Raw genomic sequence first — 20311 nt, forward strand, 5'->3', positions numbered from 1 at the left:
AATTTAAATAGAAATGGAATAAAAGTTATGTTTAGTTGCCAAATATTCTAAATTTATTATTATTAGATTATATAATATAATATATTATATTTATTTATATTAATAAATTGAAGCAGAGGACAGAGCGAGGGATGGGACAAGAGACAATCAAATTAAAATGGGGAGAGAAAAATTCCCCCCATCTCCGCCCCCGTCCCATTACTCCCCCACGGGCTCCTGCCCCCATTGCCATCCTTATGTTGGAGGGACCTTTCAGAATTAGGTGGTTTATCATTCATTATGATGTATATCAAATGCTAGCTAAGGAAACTTCCCTAAACATGTTTGCCCTCAAGCATCATTTCATACATGAATTCTGTTGATGTAAATCCCTATACGGGCAAGAGAGAGAGAGAATAATTACGAATGTTAAGCCCTTACGAGATACCAAATCTTTTACCAAACTGTAACAGAAAACATTATAAGATGGGACACAAGTAGCAAAATCAGAATCATAAGCTAGGCAGCAGTAGTCAAAATTACCAACTCATCACATGGTAAGCTGCAAGGACGACAAGTACACATTACATAGATTGTGCTACATGTAAATTCTTTTACTTCATACAAATGCCACACTGTCTCCTAAGAAGAATCCTCCAGAACCCTGATCAACTGCCCTCAGATTTCTCCAAAGCTGCCAACAACAAAGTAATTTTGGTTAAGAATTCGAATTATTTTCCTTTTAATTCCCCATAGAACAGATAACACCATAAAGAAATCATCACGCAAATGGGTTTTAATTTGAACAGATGTGATCAGAAATGCTCAATTTTGCCAGCTCAACAGCATGTTTTGCACAGAGAATGTAGCCGATCAACTCATACGAGCTGATTACAAATTTACATCTTTAGTGCTCCCTATCTTTTACCCAGAACCTTGTATTAAAATAAAAAGACAGACAAGCATGTGTGCTTTGTTGTACAGAGAGAGAGAGAGAGATTACTGTTGTAGTTAAGAAGCTTCTCAATAAGATCAACATGAGTCATCAACATCCTCCGACAGCAGTACCGAACCAAACCTAGTGCATCAAGAGCATCTCTGAAAGCAGCAAATATCACCCATGAAATTCACAATTGAGAACTCCAAAATTGGATAATTAAAAAGCTCAAACAAAATGAAGTTGTGAAGCAAAATGAAAGAATCCTCGCAATGTCCGTGATCAAGGATTAAGCAATACCATTTCAAGCTTATTTCCCCTTCTCAGGGATGCAATGGATGATATTATTTTTTGAATTTTAAGAAACTGAAGACCCTAGGGAAACAAATCTTAGTTGTCCAGCACATGGAACTTGTGATTTCTTGTGACAAAGCAACGTCAAAAATACAATGCTAACAAACAATGAAGCATACCAAAGGCTATCTACTAACATGTAATCCCACGAAATCTTCTGCAACAAAAGACTCTGTATTTGCAACAGATGATAACAGAAAAGTTAATCCCAGGGAGGCAGAAGGCTTGAAAAATTTGAACTTGGAAGGTGGCAAGTTTGGATAGCTTTGAGTTGAGTGAAGCAGTTGCTGAGTGTGCAGGTGAAGTGGGACAATTCATTGTACAGTTCCAAGTGATTCATAAATCAGTTTGTTGTCATTTTAAATGTTCGAATTGACAATGATGGTGTACAAGACAATGTTAAGCACGCAAGTTTGGATAACCCTGGGTGTATTGAGCGACTTCAAATCTTAGGATTACTTCAAAAAGGCCATCAAGTGGCAACTCTACATGAAAGATGAGAGACATTATGTTAATGGATGAGGAAAGGCCTGTTGATCCACATCTAGGAGGAATATTCACAGTTGCCACAAACAGGCAACTCCATCCCGGGTCACTAAGAAATTAATGCTTTGACCAACAATTATGTGTTCCACTTGTGTATGAATATGGCGGCTTGTAATGAGAAGCCATGGAAGTGGAGAGATGAGTGTAAAGCATAGAAAGAGATGGGAAATATAAAAGGAGATAGATGGACTTGAAAGGCCAATAGTACTCAAACATTCCTTGCTTTTGTGTAGAAGTCTTCTTTTACCTCTAAAACTACACTCATCAAGAAGCAGAAAACTAATTCACTTGTTCTTTTTTGCTCTAACAAAATCCTAAATTGAGACAAGAAGTAGAAGATTTACAGATGGGGCATAGAAGCTCAACTGCACAAGCTAATATTGGAGATGAAAAGGCTGCAGTATGACACAATATGATCCTCAATCTTAAGCATCTATGGCATACTGCAACAATGCCAGCAGACGTCAAGAGCTACTCGGTCAGCAGGTTTTCCTCCAGACGGATGTAGACAAGGAAAACAATGGTAAATTAATGCACCACTCTTCTTGTTTTGCAGATATATTGGGACTGAAATTCAGTAATGCCATCAAACAAACGCTAGAGATTGCTCAACAACAGAATGAAGAATGAAGAATAAACAATTCCCATCCATAAACTACACCAATAAATACTTAAACTCCACTAGCTTTTTGACCGAAGTAGCTCTCCCATAAAAATAAAAATAAAATATTTTTTGTGTTCAACCCGCTTGGAATCAAATTCAAAGCTTAGGCACCTAAACAACAATAACAAAGATAGCAAAAATAAAAATTCTTCTTCAAATTCAGGTGGATGAAAGCTTCTTTTTAAGCAATATCTTACAGAATAACGCAACATCTCCAAAAACATACATCACAAAATCACTAAGAACGTTAACAGTGTAATCCAACCAGCTAAACAGAATTAAAATGATAACCCAGAAGCAGAAAAGCTTCCAAGATACCATCTTTAACAAAAAAAAAAAAAAAAGCCAGGGAAAGAAAATTTTTGCTTACCCTTCGGTGTAGTCAGCCTGAAGAAGGTCAAGATACGTGTCCCATTTATTCCCTATCACCTTAATTAGACCCAAAAGAAAAACCCACAAAAAAATTAATCCAAATTCAAGATTCAAGGGCTTTCGATAATAAACAACAATCAAGCATCTTTGGCATTTGAAGAAATAAATTACCTTTCCACAGGTGAAGCAACGCACTGGAATGATCATCTTTTCTAGTCCTCAAGGGAAAGGGATGGAAGGAGTTTTGGAAGAGGAAAATCTGTGGGGTTGATGGTATATTTATCTTTGGACATCAACGTGGGCTTGAAACCCTTGTTGGGCTATGCTACAAAATTATTAAGCCCACATTTAATAACAACTCTAGGCTTAGCAAACTATACTGGTAGATTCTTATTGCCTATTGGGCTCGTTGGCTCCATTTCAACACTAGTATAATTGGGTTTGTTTGGATAGTGTATTATTTGATATATTATTTGCAATAATTACTGTAGCACTTTTTGTGATGTGATATATGTGAAATAAAAAGGTGATTGGAAATATAAAAAGGTGGGTTAGAAAATGTGTTTATGATGCAAGCGAAATATTATTTGGGATAATTTCACTATCCAAATAAACCCTTATTAGTCAAAGTTTTCAATTTTTTGTTTTCTTTTCAAAAGTGTGATAGTATTTTGTTCGGCTTCCATTATTGGGTGGTTGTTTTTTGTTTTCTTTTTGGTGTGTGTTTTCGGGAAAATTTTAGTGTAATAGCTTCTTGGTAAATGTGTCTGTGAGATAATTAATAAGGTTTCGTCTATTTTGTGTTTGTCAAGGTTAACTTGATAGTTTAAAACTTAATATAATGTATGCAATTCAGGGCTATGTTTTCAGAACCGGACCGGATAGCGACTAGGCCGAGGTCAGGGGTCAATGGGTTCGACCGGGGTCGATAGGGGTCGAACCGGATGACGTCATAAATAAAAATTATTTAAAAATTAAAATATTATATATATAATATCTAATAATATATTGATATTAATAAAGGTATATCCATATATATTTGATGTTTCAAATATATTTAACAAGAAAATACAAAGAAATTAGAACAATCAAGTAGCAATTTATATTATTTAATAAATATTAACAAGTTTATAATTAAAATTATGAATTTAATTGAAAAATAACATCAAATTTTAGGACAATATTTATAAAGTATCAAATATTTGAGGTATATCAATAAGTTTTAACAATTTAGGGGGTCAAAACATAATATTAAAAAGTTTGAATTTTTTTTAAAAAAAATTACTGTTGAACCGGAAAAACCGGTTTTTGTCAGGTCAAACCCGGTCAAACCCAGTTTTTGACCGGCTTTGACCGGGTTTTAAATTTCCGGTTTTTTAATATGACTCGGACCGGCTACCTGGCCGGTTCCCGGTTCGACCGGTTCGACCGGCCGGTCCGGTCCGAGTTTCAAAACAGAGATTCAGGGTTCATGATAATGCTAAAGTGGACACACACTCTTTCTCTCAATCTCTTTGTTTTGTTTCTGTTTTTGTTTTTGTGTGCTAAACCTGTGCCAATAATAGAAAAAACTCAGAGACCATTCTAAGATTATTATGAAAAATAATGGGCCTGTTTGGAACCTTGGTTTTTTGCCAAGTTTGTATGATATTAGTTTTTTAACAACTTTTGCTACAGGAACCCTAAAAATTTATCAAAGTTTTTAACCTACACACTTTAAAATATCCAAAACACAAAAAACCCAAAATTCCCTTCCCCTTTTTTTCTTCTTCCTCCCACCCCAACTGGCCACCCACCTCCGCCGCCGGTTCCGGCGCCGATCACACTCTCTTCCGGTGCCTGTTTTCTTTTTTTTTTTCCTTTCTCCCTCTCCCCCTCTTCCTCCCCTGCCATCCTTCCCCTTTGCCCGATTTTTGATCCTCTCTCTTTTTTTTTTCTCCCTCTCCCTCTCCCCCACTCCTTCCCCACCACCCTTCCCTTTCCCCTCTGGCCGATCTGGTCTAGACCAGCTCGCACCGAGGGAGGGTGAGGGTAGCGGGGGAAGGGGAGTAGAGGGGGAGAAGGAAAATTGCAAAATAAAAAAAAATTTCCCACTGCTGGTCTTCTTTTGTAGAGGCAGGCGAGGGAAAGGGGATGGGGAGAGGGGAGGAGAGGGATGGCGGGGGAGGGAGAAGAGAGGTGGCGGGCGGAAGGCGTGAGAGTGGGGTGCCGGGGATGGCGAGGAGTGGAGGGAGAAGAGGGTGACGGGAGCAGAGGGGTGGCACGGGGAGCAAAGGGGGGTGGCGAGCAGAGGGGGGTTGGCCGGGGGAAGGAGAAGAGGGGTGGCGGGGAGGCAGAAGGGGGTGGCGGGGGAGGCAGAGGGGGTGCCGGGGAGAGGGGAGGAAATGGGTGGCGGGGGAAGGAAGGGGAAGGGGAGAGGAGAAGAGAGGTGGTGGGGGAGGGAGAGGGGGAGAAAAAAAAAGCAAAAAAAAAAAAAGTTGCAGAAAAACCCAAAGCTGCATTGGCAGTGATCTGAAGAGGGAATAGGGGAAGGGGAAGAGGAAGGGAGAAGAAGCGGGAAGGGAGGAAGGAAAAGAAAAAAGAAAGAAAGAAAAAAAAGAAAAAAGAAAAAGAAAGAAAGAAAAGGAAAAGGAAAAAAGTTTTTCATCACACAAAAAGGTTTTTTACAACTTCTAAAAAAGATTTTTTCATCTTACAAAGTTTTTCTACAACTTATACAGTGATCTACAGTAAAATTTTATACAAACACCCAAAAAACTCATCTTCCAAACAGGCTCAATAGTAAAGAAAAAGGTTCCACAAAAGGGGTTTGGTGTCCTGTACCAATAAGGGGGTGTCCGTATCTATGCAAATTTCGCATTTTGCAGATGCGAGCCTAAGAATTTTTCTTTAAGAATTCGTTCACACATATCAACAACTTAGAGTTTATATTTATCTCATTATTGATAATATTCATCCTTCGTAAAACTTTTTTTCCTTTCTCTTGTTGTCAAGGAGTAAATCATGATGATTTCCTTCTCTATTTTTAGCTCTTGTTTCTCAATAATTCTATAAAATGAAGAAGTAAAAACAAAAACAATCAAGTCGTAATGTTTTCACAAAAATAAAATAGAAAAAAAAGGCAAGAGCCTGCATTCACATTTTTTGCTTTTATAAAGAATTGTACATGAATGCACTATGGACTCTACATATAGGACCTCTAGGTGGACTAGTTTCTTTTTTCCTATTAGAAGTTGACATCGCATTTAGCAAATGCAATGTCTCACGAGCTCGCACTTCATAAATGTTAAGACCACTTTGAAGGAAATCAACACTAAAACTAACGTATTTGCAGAACGCTTCTAAAATCCATAATAATGTTGGAAATTTCTCAAAAACTCATCCTTTGCTTTTGCTTCCGGAAATAGGAAAGGATCCCTTCCACATTATTTATACAAGTCTAAAGCAAATTTTGTTAATTTATGACTAATGGAGTTGCATTTCTCTCCAACTCTTATATAAGAAGGATAAATTGTGTTATTTTACATCAAAGTCTATAATAATACATCAATTGTGACAATCAAACTAACACAAACACGCCTGCCCCATGCCCTTGAATACCATAGCTTACAAATACCATGTCAATGAGCATGAAAATTATGAAAACCAACTCTCAAATACTTGTATTTTTTGTTTCGCTCACAAAATTCGCGACAAATATTTCACCTCTTATCTAAGCACAGCTCTAAAAAATGCCTAAAATAAATAAGAGAACCACAAAATTGTCTACACTAGATAGATATATATGTTCCTCTACATGTAAAACTAAGAGAAAAAGTACCCCCCAAAAAAAAAAATCTCTAGGGACTCCTAGCATCTCTTATTTGGAGCAAAATGTGGTAGCATTAGATTCTCCTTGTATTCGAAAATTCCAGAAGTTGCCTTTAGATGAAACCAAGTTGTTCTCACACAGAAATTCCCATGAAAACCACTTCTCAATCATCCGATCTATATCATGTACCACTACATTTGTCACATTTCCATGATTTTCTCTTGCTAATAAACTAGCAGTGTAGATTGAAGCCATTCTACCAGGACACAGAGGTCTATGACCGCATGGTCCATCCACCAACACCACATCCCACTTCAATTCATATATTGCTTTGGGAAGGTTCTTTAGCGCCAATTTGCACTTTGTTTGTTTAAGCGGACCAGATGAAGGAGAACATTTTTTGCTTTTTCTTGCATGCTTCAGCAGTTTGTAGGCATCTTTGGCTAGCGTCGGATACTTGAGTTTGTACACTAAAGTGTTGTTGGCAGTGGTAATTGTGCTCAGCTTCTCTGGATCATCCTCAAGAAAGATTGTCATCCCACCTGTATTGGTAGATGCAAGGACAGAATATTGATGTTCCAGGCCGAAGACAAGAAGATTGCAGGGGGATTTGTGAGAAATGAGATTTAAGAGAAATCCCATTTCCTTTTCGGTTAGATTGTTTGAATTGGCATGTGAAATGGAATGGTTTTTTGAGGGTTCTTGACCTCGTGCATTGTACGAAACATTGTTCAGGTGTACAGGAGATAACGAAAGAGGCAGCCGGGTTGTTGATGAAGTAACTATGGTTATCTTGAGAAGTCTGAACACTGAGGCACATAACAAGATACAAACAAGAAGAGGGATGAGTTTCTTTTTGTTAAGAAGACTCATTTTCCCCTCTCCTTTATAAAATTTGTGGTGCAGCTGAGATTTTCTGAGCTGCCGCGATTTCGTAGAGATGGGAGAAAGTAATGGAGTTTGAGGAGAGTAAGGAGATACCTCCGGGGGCATTTTGCTCTTTCATGAAAATGTTGCCAAAGCTACTTGCTATCACTTCATATTTGAAGTATGGTAGAGGATTGTTTTTCTAGATAGTGTGAAAATATCTTGAGTGATGAGAAAGGGAGGTGGATTTGCTTATGGTTGAAGCATTGCTTTATTTTGCTGACTTTTCGACTCATGAAGCAATGATCTGCTCAAATAGTTGCATGCTTTCAATGAAGAAAAAGTGAACGTTTGGTGCGTAAATCATTGTTTGATGCATCAATGGATTCTCATGCAATCTTGATTTGGTGGAGAAGTGAAAATGAAGAAGGCTTAGGAGTTAGATGCAGTGTGCCTTTCTTGGTGCATTGTCATGAATTCTGAGGTAGGGGAAGTGACAAAAAAAGTGTCTTTTTCAGCTGTAAATTCAAAGGATGATTGAATTCTAGAGTGATTCGATCAGATTTAGTTTTCAACTGACTGAATAATTTCTTGGAAGAGGACAGCAGAATAATTAAGTATTATTGTTATTCTCAGTGCTTTTAACTAACAATTCATCTTCTTTTCCATTGTATGATCATTGAAGAATTAAGCACTTTAGTTAAGGTCTAATTGCATGTCACCCTCTAGTGATTACGTTCATTGCTTTATTAAGAACATGCATCAAACTGGCATGGGCTCGACTTTTTTCTTTTTCTTCCTTCTTATTCTCTTATTCTTCTTGTTGGAGAGGGAAACAACCTTTTAAGCCAGTGTTTTGAAATTTGGGTCGATAGTGACTCGGCCGAGGTGAGGAGTTAAGTATAAGGTCAATGAATTTGATAGGAAAAATTGGAGTCAAAAATATATTTGTTTGACAAATATTAATGTTTTTTTAAAAAAAGAAAAATCTCCATCTCAATTAACCTTGCCAATTCTATTACTTATTTATACTATTGCTTAATCTATAACTTGAACATGTTATACTCACTGTAAAAGGTAACTAAAAGCTACACTTGATTAATGCCTAATAAAGGATTAACTAAAAGCTACACTTTTCAAATTTTTTCTTAAAAAATCATGTATAATAATACATCTTGATGTGAAATAGATGAAAATCAAGATGTTAAAACCGATATTGAAATGACGTAAATCAAAAGAAACTTTTAGATTTGAGAAATTTTCAGAATAATTAAGGGCAAATTACATTTTACCCCCTGTGATTTAGCTTTTTTTTTTACATAACTCTCTTATGGTTTCAAAAGTTATATATAACCCCCTCATGGTTTGGATTAAAGTGTCAAAGTAACGGAAATAGTCATTCGTAACGGAATTTCTAAAAATGTCGAAATTACCCTTATAAATACATGACACATTAACCCCGTATAATTTTTATATTTTACTATATAAGTCCCTTATGATTTAATACTTTACCATATAACCCCCTTATGATTTTCAAAATATACACATAACCCCCCTTGGTTAATAAATAATTTTCAACTTTACATAAAGGGTATTTTTGATATTTTAGGTGACTCCGTTAAGAATGATCATTTCCGTCACTTTGACACTTTAATTTAAATCATGAGAGGGTTATGTATAGTTTTTGAAATCATAAGGGCGTTATGTAAAAAAACGTTAAACCACAGGGGGTAAAGTGGAATTTGCCCAATAATTAAATCAAAATCAAGATTTTTTAAAAATGATGTTGAAAACATGTAAAAAGGAAGATATTTACAATTTTGGGACAATCTCAAAATATAGTTTTACGTACAAAACGTGCATGTTTACACAATATTACTAGTCATTATAAAATGAACTACTATTTGCAAGGGAAACAACTAATCATGATTAAATAAATTTCTGTTTGAACTCTTCTCTCCCTTCCTCTTACTCTGTCAACTTTAGGGCAATTTATTAAGGGTATATTCTCTTTTGTATTCTTCAATTATACCCTAATTCTCACTTTAATTCTTAAACTAAAATTTATAACCCTTTACTTCCTAAAATCTTACTATCTGTCAACGGAATATTATAGTTTTGCTTAGGGCTGTCAACGGGCCGGGTCCGGGCCGGAATTCATTATTCCGGACCCGGACCCGAATTACTATACCGGACCCGGATCCGACCCGTTTATCCGACGGGTCTTTTATTCTATGTTCCGGATCCGGATCCGACGGGTCCCGGATCCGGGTCGGGTCTACCCGAACAAATTTAGTAAAATTTATAATTTCTAATAAAAATGAGAAAAAAATATATTTGTAAACTAATTTCTAACTAATGCAAAGAAAAAACCAAATAAGAAAAGAAATCAAATTGACTTTATTCAAATACATCACCCTAATCAAATTATATTGATAAATATATATTTTTTAAATTATTAATTCATTTATATCCGGATCCGGGTCTAATACGGGCCGGAATACTATATTCCGTATCCGACCCGTTTTTTTGTTTGACAAAACGGATCCGGATCCGGATCCGGAAAACGGAATTAAATCCCTACCCATACCCGTAATAATTTCACGGATCCGGTCCGGATCCGGGTCTAGACCCGACCCGTTGACAGGCCTAGTTTTGCTCTCGCAATTTGACAGTTACAAGGCAGGAAGTAGCGTAATTTATGACAATTAACAATGAGTATAGACCCTAAACTTGTCACATACCAGTCCTGTATCAAACTGTAATAATCTCAAATGGCTCTATGAACATTGAATTTTGTCAATTAAATAGTATAGACCATAAACTAGTCACAACATACTAATCCCATTTTCCTGCAAATCAATAATGTCATCCTGCTGTTTTTTTACTTGTTCTAGCCGAAAATTTTCCGTTTGACCAAGTCAATTTAGCCTCTTCTCCCATTGCATTAATCTATATTACGTTTTTTTAGCTCCTTGAAAATTGTCCCTAGCCCATTCATCATAACTCACAATCTCCAACGGTGTAATTGAAACGATGGGCTCCTTAGATCATTTATACTACAGTATTTACTCTCAAATGAAAATTTACTTATGGAAGACCTGAAAGGAAAGGGATATATCATATATACATAGACTTATTTCTAGGGTCTTAGTGTTTAGAGAAGGATTCTTAGAGTTCTCCTCACTGCTAAATTCAAGATTTGAATTCTGTACTTGATAGTTAGGGATAGAAAGGGCATAGGGAGGGTAAAAAAAAATAAAAATAAAAAATAAAAATAACATTTATGAATTAGCTAAATTGTTAAAGGTAACTTAATTCTGTCCAAAAACATTGATAGTTTTTTACCAGGCAGGATGTCACCCATTGATATTGTGAATTCCTGACTAGAAAAGTAGAAAACTATTAATACACTTATAAATTAGGAGCTCAACTCGTGGCAATTTTGGGGAAAAAAAAAGGAAAACCATTTTATTTTGATTTGCTTGATTTTATTTTCGACTTAATTGTTGAAAGCCCTGATCAGCCTAGCCCTATCAAGCCAATCTATTTGTCTTGGACGTTGTTAGATGCTAATGGTTAGGGAAAAATGCACTTTTCATCCTCAAAGGTTGGGTTGATGATCAATTTCGTCCTCAAAGTTTCACCAAGAATACATTTCATCCTCAAAGTTCCTGAATTTTGGCCAATTAGGGACAATTGACAGAATAACACTCAATTTGGACGGAAAGTTGCATGTGAGAAGTATGCTATGTTAGAACCAACAAAAAAGGGATAAAACCCGTTCAGAAGTGCAGACACTAGTGTTATAACTTTTGGATTCTAAATTTTGTACCATTGCTTTATTTTGTTTATGGTCCATATTCAGTAGGAGCCATGTTAAGGACCACTTCGAATGCACTTTTGACAAGCCTATGCCTCTTCTTTTTTGATCGTTTTAGTTGGTTATATTAATTTGTTTACAATATCCAATTTGGTTGCTACTTCGGATTGTTAAAATTTAAGGCAAAACTCTACCAACATTTTCCTTCTTACCTTATTGACATGTAAATCAACATGAAGATAAAAATCGCTGGTGGTTTTTTTATATAATGCCTATTTTAGGTTGGAACTGAAAATCATACCCATAAATAACTGGTAGTTTTTTCAAATGGACGAAAGCAACAAACAGCTGATAGTTTATGGGAAATAAAAGAAGGCCATAAAGAATCCCATGCATAGCTAGTATTTTTTTCATTTCTAGAAAAAGTAAAAAAAGAAGTTATAAAGAGGTGATAATTTTTGGACAAGATAAATGAAAGGGATAATTTCAGGAACCTCCCCCTGAGGTTTCTGACAATTTCACTCACCTCCCTTAGTTTTGAATAATTACACTATTCTCCATTCATGCAGTAAAATGGCTATAATATCCTTCACTTATAGATAATTTCTAAAAAGCCTACAACTAAGACTAATCTTTCATTTTAAAACAACGGCTACCACACAAAACAAACTCTTATTCTCTCTTCGATCCTTTCTCTTATCTTTTCTCTCCTGTATTTCATAGTCCAATTTTTTTCTATAGTCGCCATCTACACAATCTAATATATCCCGAATCCTCATTATCATGGAAATAGATCCTCTCTCTTTTTTTTGCTTTCCTTTTTTGTAAGTATTATTGAATTGAAATTGCTAAACGACAAGTTGTCAAAGCATATTTATTGTCAAACTAAATGAAGATGAAAAGAATGGTGGTGATACAGAGTATAAACAAGAAAATAAAAATGATAACTAAAAAAGAAACATAGATTGAGGAAGATTACACTATTATACCAATTGTGCAAAAAAAAAAAAAAAGAATTTTGGTATATAAGAACTATAATCAAATTTGCCTAAAAACATAGAATGTGGTCTCTAATGTTGCTTTTGGTTGCTCCATGTTGGTATTCTTGGTGGGTTAGATTATTTTAGCATCAACAAGGTTGCATCCATTTTGATTATTTGAATAATGACATTGGTCAATTTAGATGCAAAATTCAGGCAAAAAAAAAATTGAAGATAAAGATTAGGTTGAATGCAAATGTTAATTGTCATAATTGATTTGCACAAGAAACTTTAGAGCTGCAAAGTTGGGCTTTCGAAATTATCAAAATATGAGGATTAAGTGTAAGTGGCTTATTGACTTCGTTAGGGTGGTAGTTATGCCGATTGCAATAGTTACAATGTGGAAGAAATTCATGAGTGAGTTTTCCCCCTTTCTAACTAGCAAAGGGGTAGTTTAGGGTTTTTAGGACAAATTTAGCATAGTGGGTTTATATTGTTACTGAAATGCTAATGGTAGAGAAGGTAGGTGTAATCTTTTAAATTAGAGGGGACCTACCTGCAATAGTCAAAAACCTTCTCTGAGGTTTCTGAAATTATTCCTAAAATTAAAGTTATAAACATTTGGTAGTTTCTATACAAGATAAAGAAACAACAACCTACCAGCTTTTTATGACTTTCCTCTATTTTTGCAAATAGGGTTTCCTCTATTATATATTTTTTTGATAGGTAAAAAATAAAAATTAAATTAAATTAAATGGGTTGGGCTAATTTAATGCATTTGGATAGATACTCAAATCCAAGTCATCTATAACCCATAAATAAGTGGATGTCGACCATTTATGTCAACCTTCTTGCCAGCAGATGACTAGATTTAGAATGGTGAGGGTGGCTAGAAATTTTTTTACGACTACAACAAGTAGAGGAGCGGAGAGGACAGAAATGAAGCAAGAACAGGTTTTACCCCTTTTTTTGTTGGGTGCAAAGTTGGAACTAACGGGTCATGCTTCTTACGTGCAGCTTTCCGTCCAAATGGAGTGTTATTCTGTCAATTGTTCCTAATTGGCCAAAATTCAAGAACTTTGAGGATGAAAAGTATTTTTGGTGAAACTTTGAGGACGAAATTGGTTATCAACCCAACTTTTGAGGATGAAAAGTGCATTTTTTCCATATCAAGTTCAAAGGAAGCTGGGACGAAATTGGTTAGGCTTTGGTATATAACCATGTTATATATAGTCTAGAATCATGGGAGTTATATTCAAGTGTTGTTAACATTTTTTGTGGCTATAATGACAATATTAAAATCCATGGGTCATTTTCTGTCTGCGAAGACCTTAATCAGCTGTTACAAGAATTTTATACTCAAGTTAGTTCTTCTTGTGGGCATATGTGAGGAGCATATTCTCTTCCCTATCTCATTCTCACTACTTAAACACAAATTCATTGATTATATCGATACTAATTAAAAATGAAGGGGATCCAATAACAGCAAAATATCTAAAGGGTTATATGATTGTGAATATAGTGTTAATAAATAGCAACTATATTCTCTAATATAGTTTCATCAGTTATCTTCTGACTAAAATGACGCGGGAAACTCTGTGATTGAACCAGTATGAAGCCAAATAAGCTAATGCTGCAAATCAATGACATATAATGGACAAGAAGAATTCAATTCAGCTGTACTTTGTGATTTTTTTTTAAAACAAACCTTGTTTAATAAGCTAACATTATGAATTAGATTAATCTTTTTTACATTAATAGTAGTGTATAGTATTAGCGTTGGATGAATGATAATTATGTAAAATTTGAATTTAAAATTCAACTTTTGCATATATATCATAGATTTGTCGGTGATAGTGTACACAATGTCAGTGTATATAAAATTTATTCTTATGAATTATTTACATTTTACTGTATTGTTTAATGCAGGATTCTTATATATTTTCTAGAATTCCAAATGATTCATCTAGATATGCATATATTCACCTTGCAACAATTTCTTCTCGGATTCCAGTTTGTCAATCAAACATCGTAGAGACTATCAAAACATATGCATATATTTTCTAGATATATGAATTGTTTACATTTTACTGTATTGTTTAATGCAGGATTCTTATATATTTTCTAGAATCCCAAAAGATTCATCTTGATATGCATATATTCACCTTGCAACAATTTTTTCTCGGATTCCAGTTTGTCAATCAAACATCGTAGAGACTATCAAAACAATATCAAATCTTCTGAATTTCATAAGTCATTATCCTAGTTAGTAAGTACTTGTATTATATCCGTCTAATGTACATTCATATGTATAATTTAAAAAACTTCTGTATTTTATATATTTCAAAAATATTTTGAAAAATACTTGTACTCTTCACGTAAATTTATAAAACACATAATATATTTTTGGCTATCCTACTTCCTGAATTACGCTTTACATTTTGGAGAAAATTTAAAATTTGTATTTTAATAATGACATATCTTGATACTTATATATAAGATAGCATCTATTTATATCCTAATTTCAGTAGAATTATAGATGTAAACGTATTAATGTGATAAAGTTTTAATCAATGTGATGTTTGATACACAAGAATAAACGTTAAAAATGGTATTCATGTAGCATTACCTTTGAAAATTATAATAAATTTACTCTTATTTCCAATTCTGTAACTTTCAAATATATTCATACTATTCACTTATAAATTTATATGTATAATTTTGTCAAACTCGTATTTTTGAGCCAAAATTTAAATTGTACTTTTGAAAAAAGTTCTATATGATCTAAGTAAATATTATATTTCATATTATACATGTCCTGATTTTTACTAAGTATGGTCATTACATGTTAATTTTAAGTATAATGATTTGATAGCCCATTTGATACACATAGTCATTATATGTTGGACTAAATGCGTGACAATTAATTTTAATTTGAGTTTAACATCTAAATTTTGCATATATGACAAGCATCAAACATCAACAGTGTATAAACTATCAATATATAGAAGATTAATTCTATAAAATAACTTAAATGAGAAAGCCAATTTCTTTATTTACTTGAAATTTATTATGTGCAACAGCTGCACCTTCACCACATTAATTACTGCAAGGAATCAACTCTGACTAGGGCTAATGCTGGACCAAGTAGCTTGATTCGAGCTCACAAGCTACTCGGTCCGCAGCTTGGCTCGAGCTCGTTTTGACCGAGCTCGAGCTGCTTGATAGAAGTAGCGAGTCGAGCTCGAGCTTCAATATTTGGCACTCGAAGGCTCGACGAGTCTAATCAAGTTTTTTATAATATGTATTTTAATTTTTATTATTGTGAAATCTCAATAATATCCTTTATTCAAAATTATATGTAAAATATTAATTTTTATTACGTGAGATTGATTAGGCTTGATTGAGCTCGAATAGGCTTGATTGAACTTGATTTGAATTGATTATATTTAATTAAACTCGATCTTGAGCAACGTAAATTGACGTCGAGTTCGAGCTTGAGCTCAAATTCTAAAAGTTCGACGAGCTCGAGCTCGATCTTGAATTTAGTTATTTTACCTCGAGTCGAATTCGAGTAGTGCACTCGAGCTCAAATTCTAAAAGTTCGACGAGCTCGAGCTCGATCTCGAGCTTAGTTATTTTACCTCGAGTAGTTAATTTGAACGCACCCCTAACTCTGACGAACCACCAGATGGTTGATTATATTCATAATTTCCTCAATTTTAGATACTTCCCCTAAATATAGACGAGGTCAAGCATCTGCAAGTTCTTACTGATTGACTCTATGCACTTTAATCATTTCACTAAATATGCTTCCAAAACATTTCTTTTTCTTCATAATCTTATGCACATGGAGTCTCTATTAGGGTGCAATCGAGTCGAGTTGAGGTCAAACAATATATTACTCGAGCTTGACTCAAGTTAAAAAACTTCTGCTCAAACTCAACCTTGCGGTCGTTGGGCTCTTGAAAGTCAAGTTTGAATTCGAGTTTGAACTCGATTTTGTTTTACCTTACTCAAGCTTGAGCTCATGCTAGTGCAAATCAAACCCAATCAAGCTTAATTCGAACTCAATCAAGTTTAATCGGGCCTAATTGAGTTTAAAAAATCTATATTTATATTTTGTATAATTTTAAACAAGGGACAAAATAGACATTTCATACTAATAAATAATTTTTTTTTAAAAAATATAAGTGAAACTCGATTGAGTTCGATTAAAGTCAATGACTTTTGAACTTCACACATTAGATTCGGGTTGGAATTCATTAAGCAGCTCGAACTCAAACTCAAATTTGGTCAATACGAGTCCAAATTCGAGTTTTGATTGAGTAAACTCGTGAGCTACTCGACTGAGTTCGACTCATTTGCATCTCTACTCTCCAATTGAACAAAAAAGTAAATAAATAAATAAACAAGTATTCAGATTACCACAGATATCAAACTGTGCGTCACTGCCTAATCATCAGAAACCACTGCTGCTAATTAATTAATAATTAAATAGCTAAGTAATTACTAATGTAGAAGAGTTCTACAGATGTTTGAAACAGCTAGCTGCTAGTTAGTTGGCTATGACTTCATTAGAAGAACTAATCAAGAGGTTACCCATCTCAACTTCATCCAACAACGATTTCCCCTTTAGTCGCTTTCCATTCGAGGTTTTTTATGTATATTTGTCCACTCAAATATACATATTAAATAATTTGCCACCAAGCAACCGACAGGGTCATGATTATGTTATTCCGTTAATCCATCTAATCTGATTGGTCGAGGCAACAATATAGACCATACTATAAATAATGGTGAGTAGGATTATAATTACTACTTAGGATTTTCTCAATATTTAACTTTTGGCCTTTCATCTATATCAAATTGGCTCCTCAACAAGTGAAAGCGTCAATTTTGATCTTTCAATCTATCTACATCGTTAAAGCTAATGGATCTATATTCTAATACAAAATTTCATGAATCTAAGTGTGAAAATTGACTGAAGGATCAAAAGTTAATAGTTTTTATTGTTGAGGAGTTAATTTGAGATTTGAAATAGATGAGGTGCCAAATCTTGACCATTGGAATAGTTTAACGGTTCTCTAGGTAGTTTACCCTTATATTTCACTAATTATAACGAAAATAACGACTTTTTTCCTTTCTTTTTTGTTATTAGGAGAGGATTGGGGAGCCAAATTTCTCAGCTTAGCCTTTTCAGACATGATGAAGCATTTTTAATAATGTGCAAAAATTTTCAATTTTCAACTTTTCAGCCAAGTAATATGCTAAATGGACATAAAGATTAATCTGTTGCTTAGTTTAGAATAATTCAAATGGATGGAACTGTGGAATAATCAAGTTTTGGTGAGCTGCCTTATTTATTCTTCAACAGAAATGCTCTTCATTCTATTACAAGTCTCTAATACTACTTTTTTAAGTCACTTGCAAAAACTGTCATGGTGAGCTACAATATGAGTGCTCAAACAAAACCAGTCCTTCTATTGAAAGTCCCTGCAAGTCAATTTCAGGTAGTATTCTAATTCACAGAAGCCAAATACTAAAAACTTTGTTAAATTTTAAAAAAATAAATGTAAAGAAAAAAACCCTTATTTATATTCCCACTTCACCCCCAAAGCTGCCAAGGTTTGTTTCATTTTTAGATTGTTTGGAGACCATCAAGAATAACTAGTATTTTAGTGAAGTTTGGCCAAGTCCAAGCTAGTTTCTACCTCTGTTTCTTCTGGGAAACTTCCTATATAATTGAATATTTGATTTCGCCCTCAATCAGGCTTATAACATGGAGCAGGACAACAGTCACCAAACCATTACAATATCCTTATTGTTTCACTCATCTTCCGATTTTGGCCTAGGCTTAGATCAGGTCATCAGACACATTGACTTTGTTGGCTTCAGTTTTCAGTTACTTGATCTCAGACTATTTCCACATTGAACTCTAGCTATAGCTGATGGTTTCTGTTCAAAGAAATACGAACTTTTCCATCTGTTTACGGTAGATATGAAGTTATCATCAACTGAGGAAACAATCATGGGGAGGACCAATGATGACAAAAGAGCTGTACCAGTGGGAAGAAAGGTATGATCAACTTAACTCAAAAGCTAATGATTTATGTTGTAAGTCATAACACATATGTATAACTGTTTCTCGGAAAATGCTCAAATGTCTGATATTTTGACTTCAACAAAATGGTCAGGGGACAAAGGAAGATGATCTGAGAAAATCTTTATTCAAATCTGTCGCGAGATCACCTGTTGAAGATGGAAGACCAAGAAGTATGATTATTAGGGTAAGCTGGAAAAATAGTTGATGCTTTATGAATCAGTAATTTTAGCTAAAATTGAGTTTCTGATGCACATTTGGCATTATACAGAAAAAGAACACAGTCATTCCGGCTCATATAGTAGCAGAAGCAATATCTACACTTCATGGTCTCGATCTACGATGGTCAGGGCCAATTACACCGGCTGAAATGCAATATGTTGAGCAATATGTCCTAGCCAAGTATCCCGAGTATTCGAGTGCGCTGGTGGAAGGTGGAGACAAGACGGATTTATATGATCTTTGCATCAAGGGAGAGTTCTCAGAGCTCTCACCTGATGACAAGAGAAAGTCACCTAGGACAAGTGTGGGATCCAGAGAACCATCTACACCCTCTTTTGGCAGCAATCTTCCTGATATGGACAAAATCCAATTGGAGCCATCAAGATTACTTGATATCTTAACCAAGAAATCATCTTTCTTAGGGAGCTTCATCTCAATCCCTGAAATTCAAGCGCGGAATAAAGTTCTAAACCACTGTGGATTACCTGAAGAGGACTATCTGGTTCTTTTCACCCAACAGTACAAAGATGCCATGATGTTGGTTGGAGAGAGCTATCCATTTTTCAGGGGAAACTTCTATTTAAGCATTATTGGCGAAGAATCAGATTATGTAAGGGAATTTGCAATGTTTAAGGAATCAAAAGTCATCCTAGCACCAGAGTCCTGGCTGGATTTGAGGATTAAGGGATCACAACTCAGCCAGTATTTCAGAAGAAAATGCAAGCACAGCCCGAAGGGGCTGTTTTCTTATCCAGCTGAGGTCAATGGGATGCGATACTCAATGCACTGGGTTTCTGAAGCTCACCGGAACTCATGGCATGTTCTGCTTGATGCGACAGCCCTCGTGGTAGGACAAGACAAGCTAAATCTTGCACTTCACAGGCCTGATTTTGTTCTTTGCAGCCTTGAGAATGGTCATGCCAACCCTTCAAAAATCATCTGCCTGCTTGTCAGGAGAAAATCGTTTGATGTGTCCATAGCTCCAGCTCAAGCATTCAAATAATAGTATTTGCTAGAACAGAAGAACCGTTAAAAAAGTTGCGCAATGCTGTAACATATTTACTTCAAGACAAACTTTTCCTGTTTATATATGCTTAACTAATTTGTCGAGCTTACAAGAAAAATCTTCAAATTCAGCATCCATGGTACACAACAGTTACCAGAAATTGTTGGCTTATTTTCATGACTAAATGTTATGAAATTTCTCGTGTAATTGTCAAGGAAACCACAAGATGGAAAAGGGAGAAATGCAGAAGAATTTTACAATGACTGACTTTTCTGTTCTGCTAACCCCTTTGTTTGCCTCTATTGTTTGATCAGGGATCAACTGAATTTCCCAATGTCGCAACTAAAGCTAGTTAAGATGAAATTTGGAGTACTTTTCAATAATTTTCGTCAATTATTGCTAACAACTTATAAATAAAGTTTTATTCAAGCTTAAGCTACATAAGTTTAATTAGTTTCAAAACTAGGATTTTCATTTTGGCTTCTTACCTTCTATACATATATACTATTTTACTTCAAATAAAAGGTGAGGAGTGCTTGACCAGTGGAACAATATTTCATTTTTTATGTTTCTTATTTTTATGTAGTAGTTCTTTTTCATTCTAAGAACAAGAGGTGGTGAAGATGGAAATTCTCAATTAACAGTAA

At 34.9% G+C, this 20311-nt stretch overlaps 3 protein-coding genes across 3 annotated transcripts; 1 reads left to right on the forward strand and 2 right to left on the reverse strand.

Moving 5' to 3' along the window:
* Nucleotides 1–358: 358 nt before the first annotated feature.
* On the reverse strand, nucleotides 359–3109 carry LOC113770494 (DNA-directed RNA polymerases I, II, and III subunit RPABC5). Its single transcript, XM_027314964.1, has 4 exons — nucleotides 3024–3109; nucleotides 2851–2909; nucleotides 983–1077; nucleotides 359–673 (listed from the first exon to the last, which is right to left on the reverse strand). Exons 1-4 carry the CDS (start codon nucleotides 3057–3059, stop codon nucleotides 648–650), a joined length of 216 nt encoding a protein of 71 aa, XP_027170765.1. The 5' UTR covers nucleotides 3060–3109; the 3' UTR covers nucleotides 359–647.
* Nucleotides 3110–6711: 3602 nt separating this feature from the next.
* LOC113770334 (glucuronoxylan 4-O-methyltransferase 3) lies at nucleotides 6712–7656 on the reverse strand. Its single transcript, XM_027314755.1, has one exon. The coding sequence runs from the start codon at nucleotides 7654–7656 to the stop codon at nucleotides 6712–6714; it is 945 nt and encodes a 314-aa protein (XP_027170556.1).
* Nucleotides 7657–18334: 10678 nt separating this feature from the next.
* On the forward strand, nucleotides 18335–19661 carry LOC113770335. Its single transcript, XM_027314756.1, has 3 exons — nucleotides 18335–18412; nucleotides 18531–18623; nucleotides 18708–19661. The coding sequence occupies exons 1-3, from the start codon at nucleotides 18335–18337 to the stop codon at nucleotides 19659–19661; spliced, it is 1125 nt and encodes a 374-aa protein (XP_027170557.1).
* The last annotated feature ends 650 nt before the right edge of the window (nucleotides 19662–20311 follow it).

Source organism: Coffea eugenioides, chromosome 5, assembly GCF_003713205.1.
Source record: "Coffea eugenioides isolate CCC68of chromosome 5, Ceug_1.0, whole genome shotgun sequence".
Classification (NCBI taxonomy): Eukaryota; Viridiplantae; Streptophyta; class Magnoliopsida; order Gentianales; family Rubiaceae; genus Coffea; species Coffea eugenioides.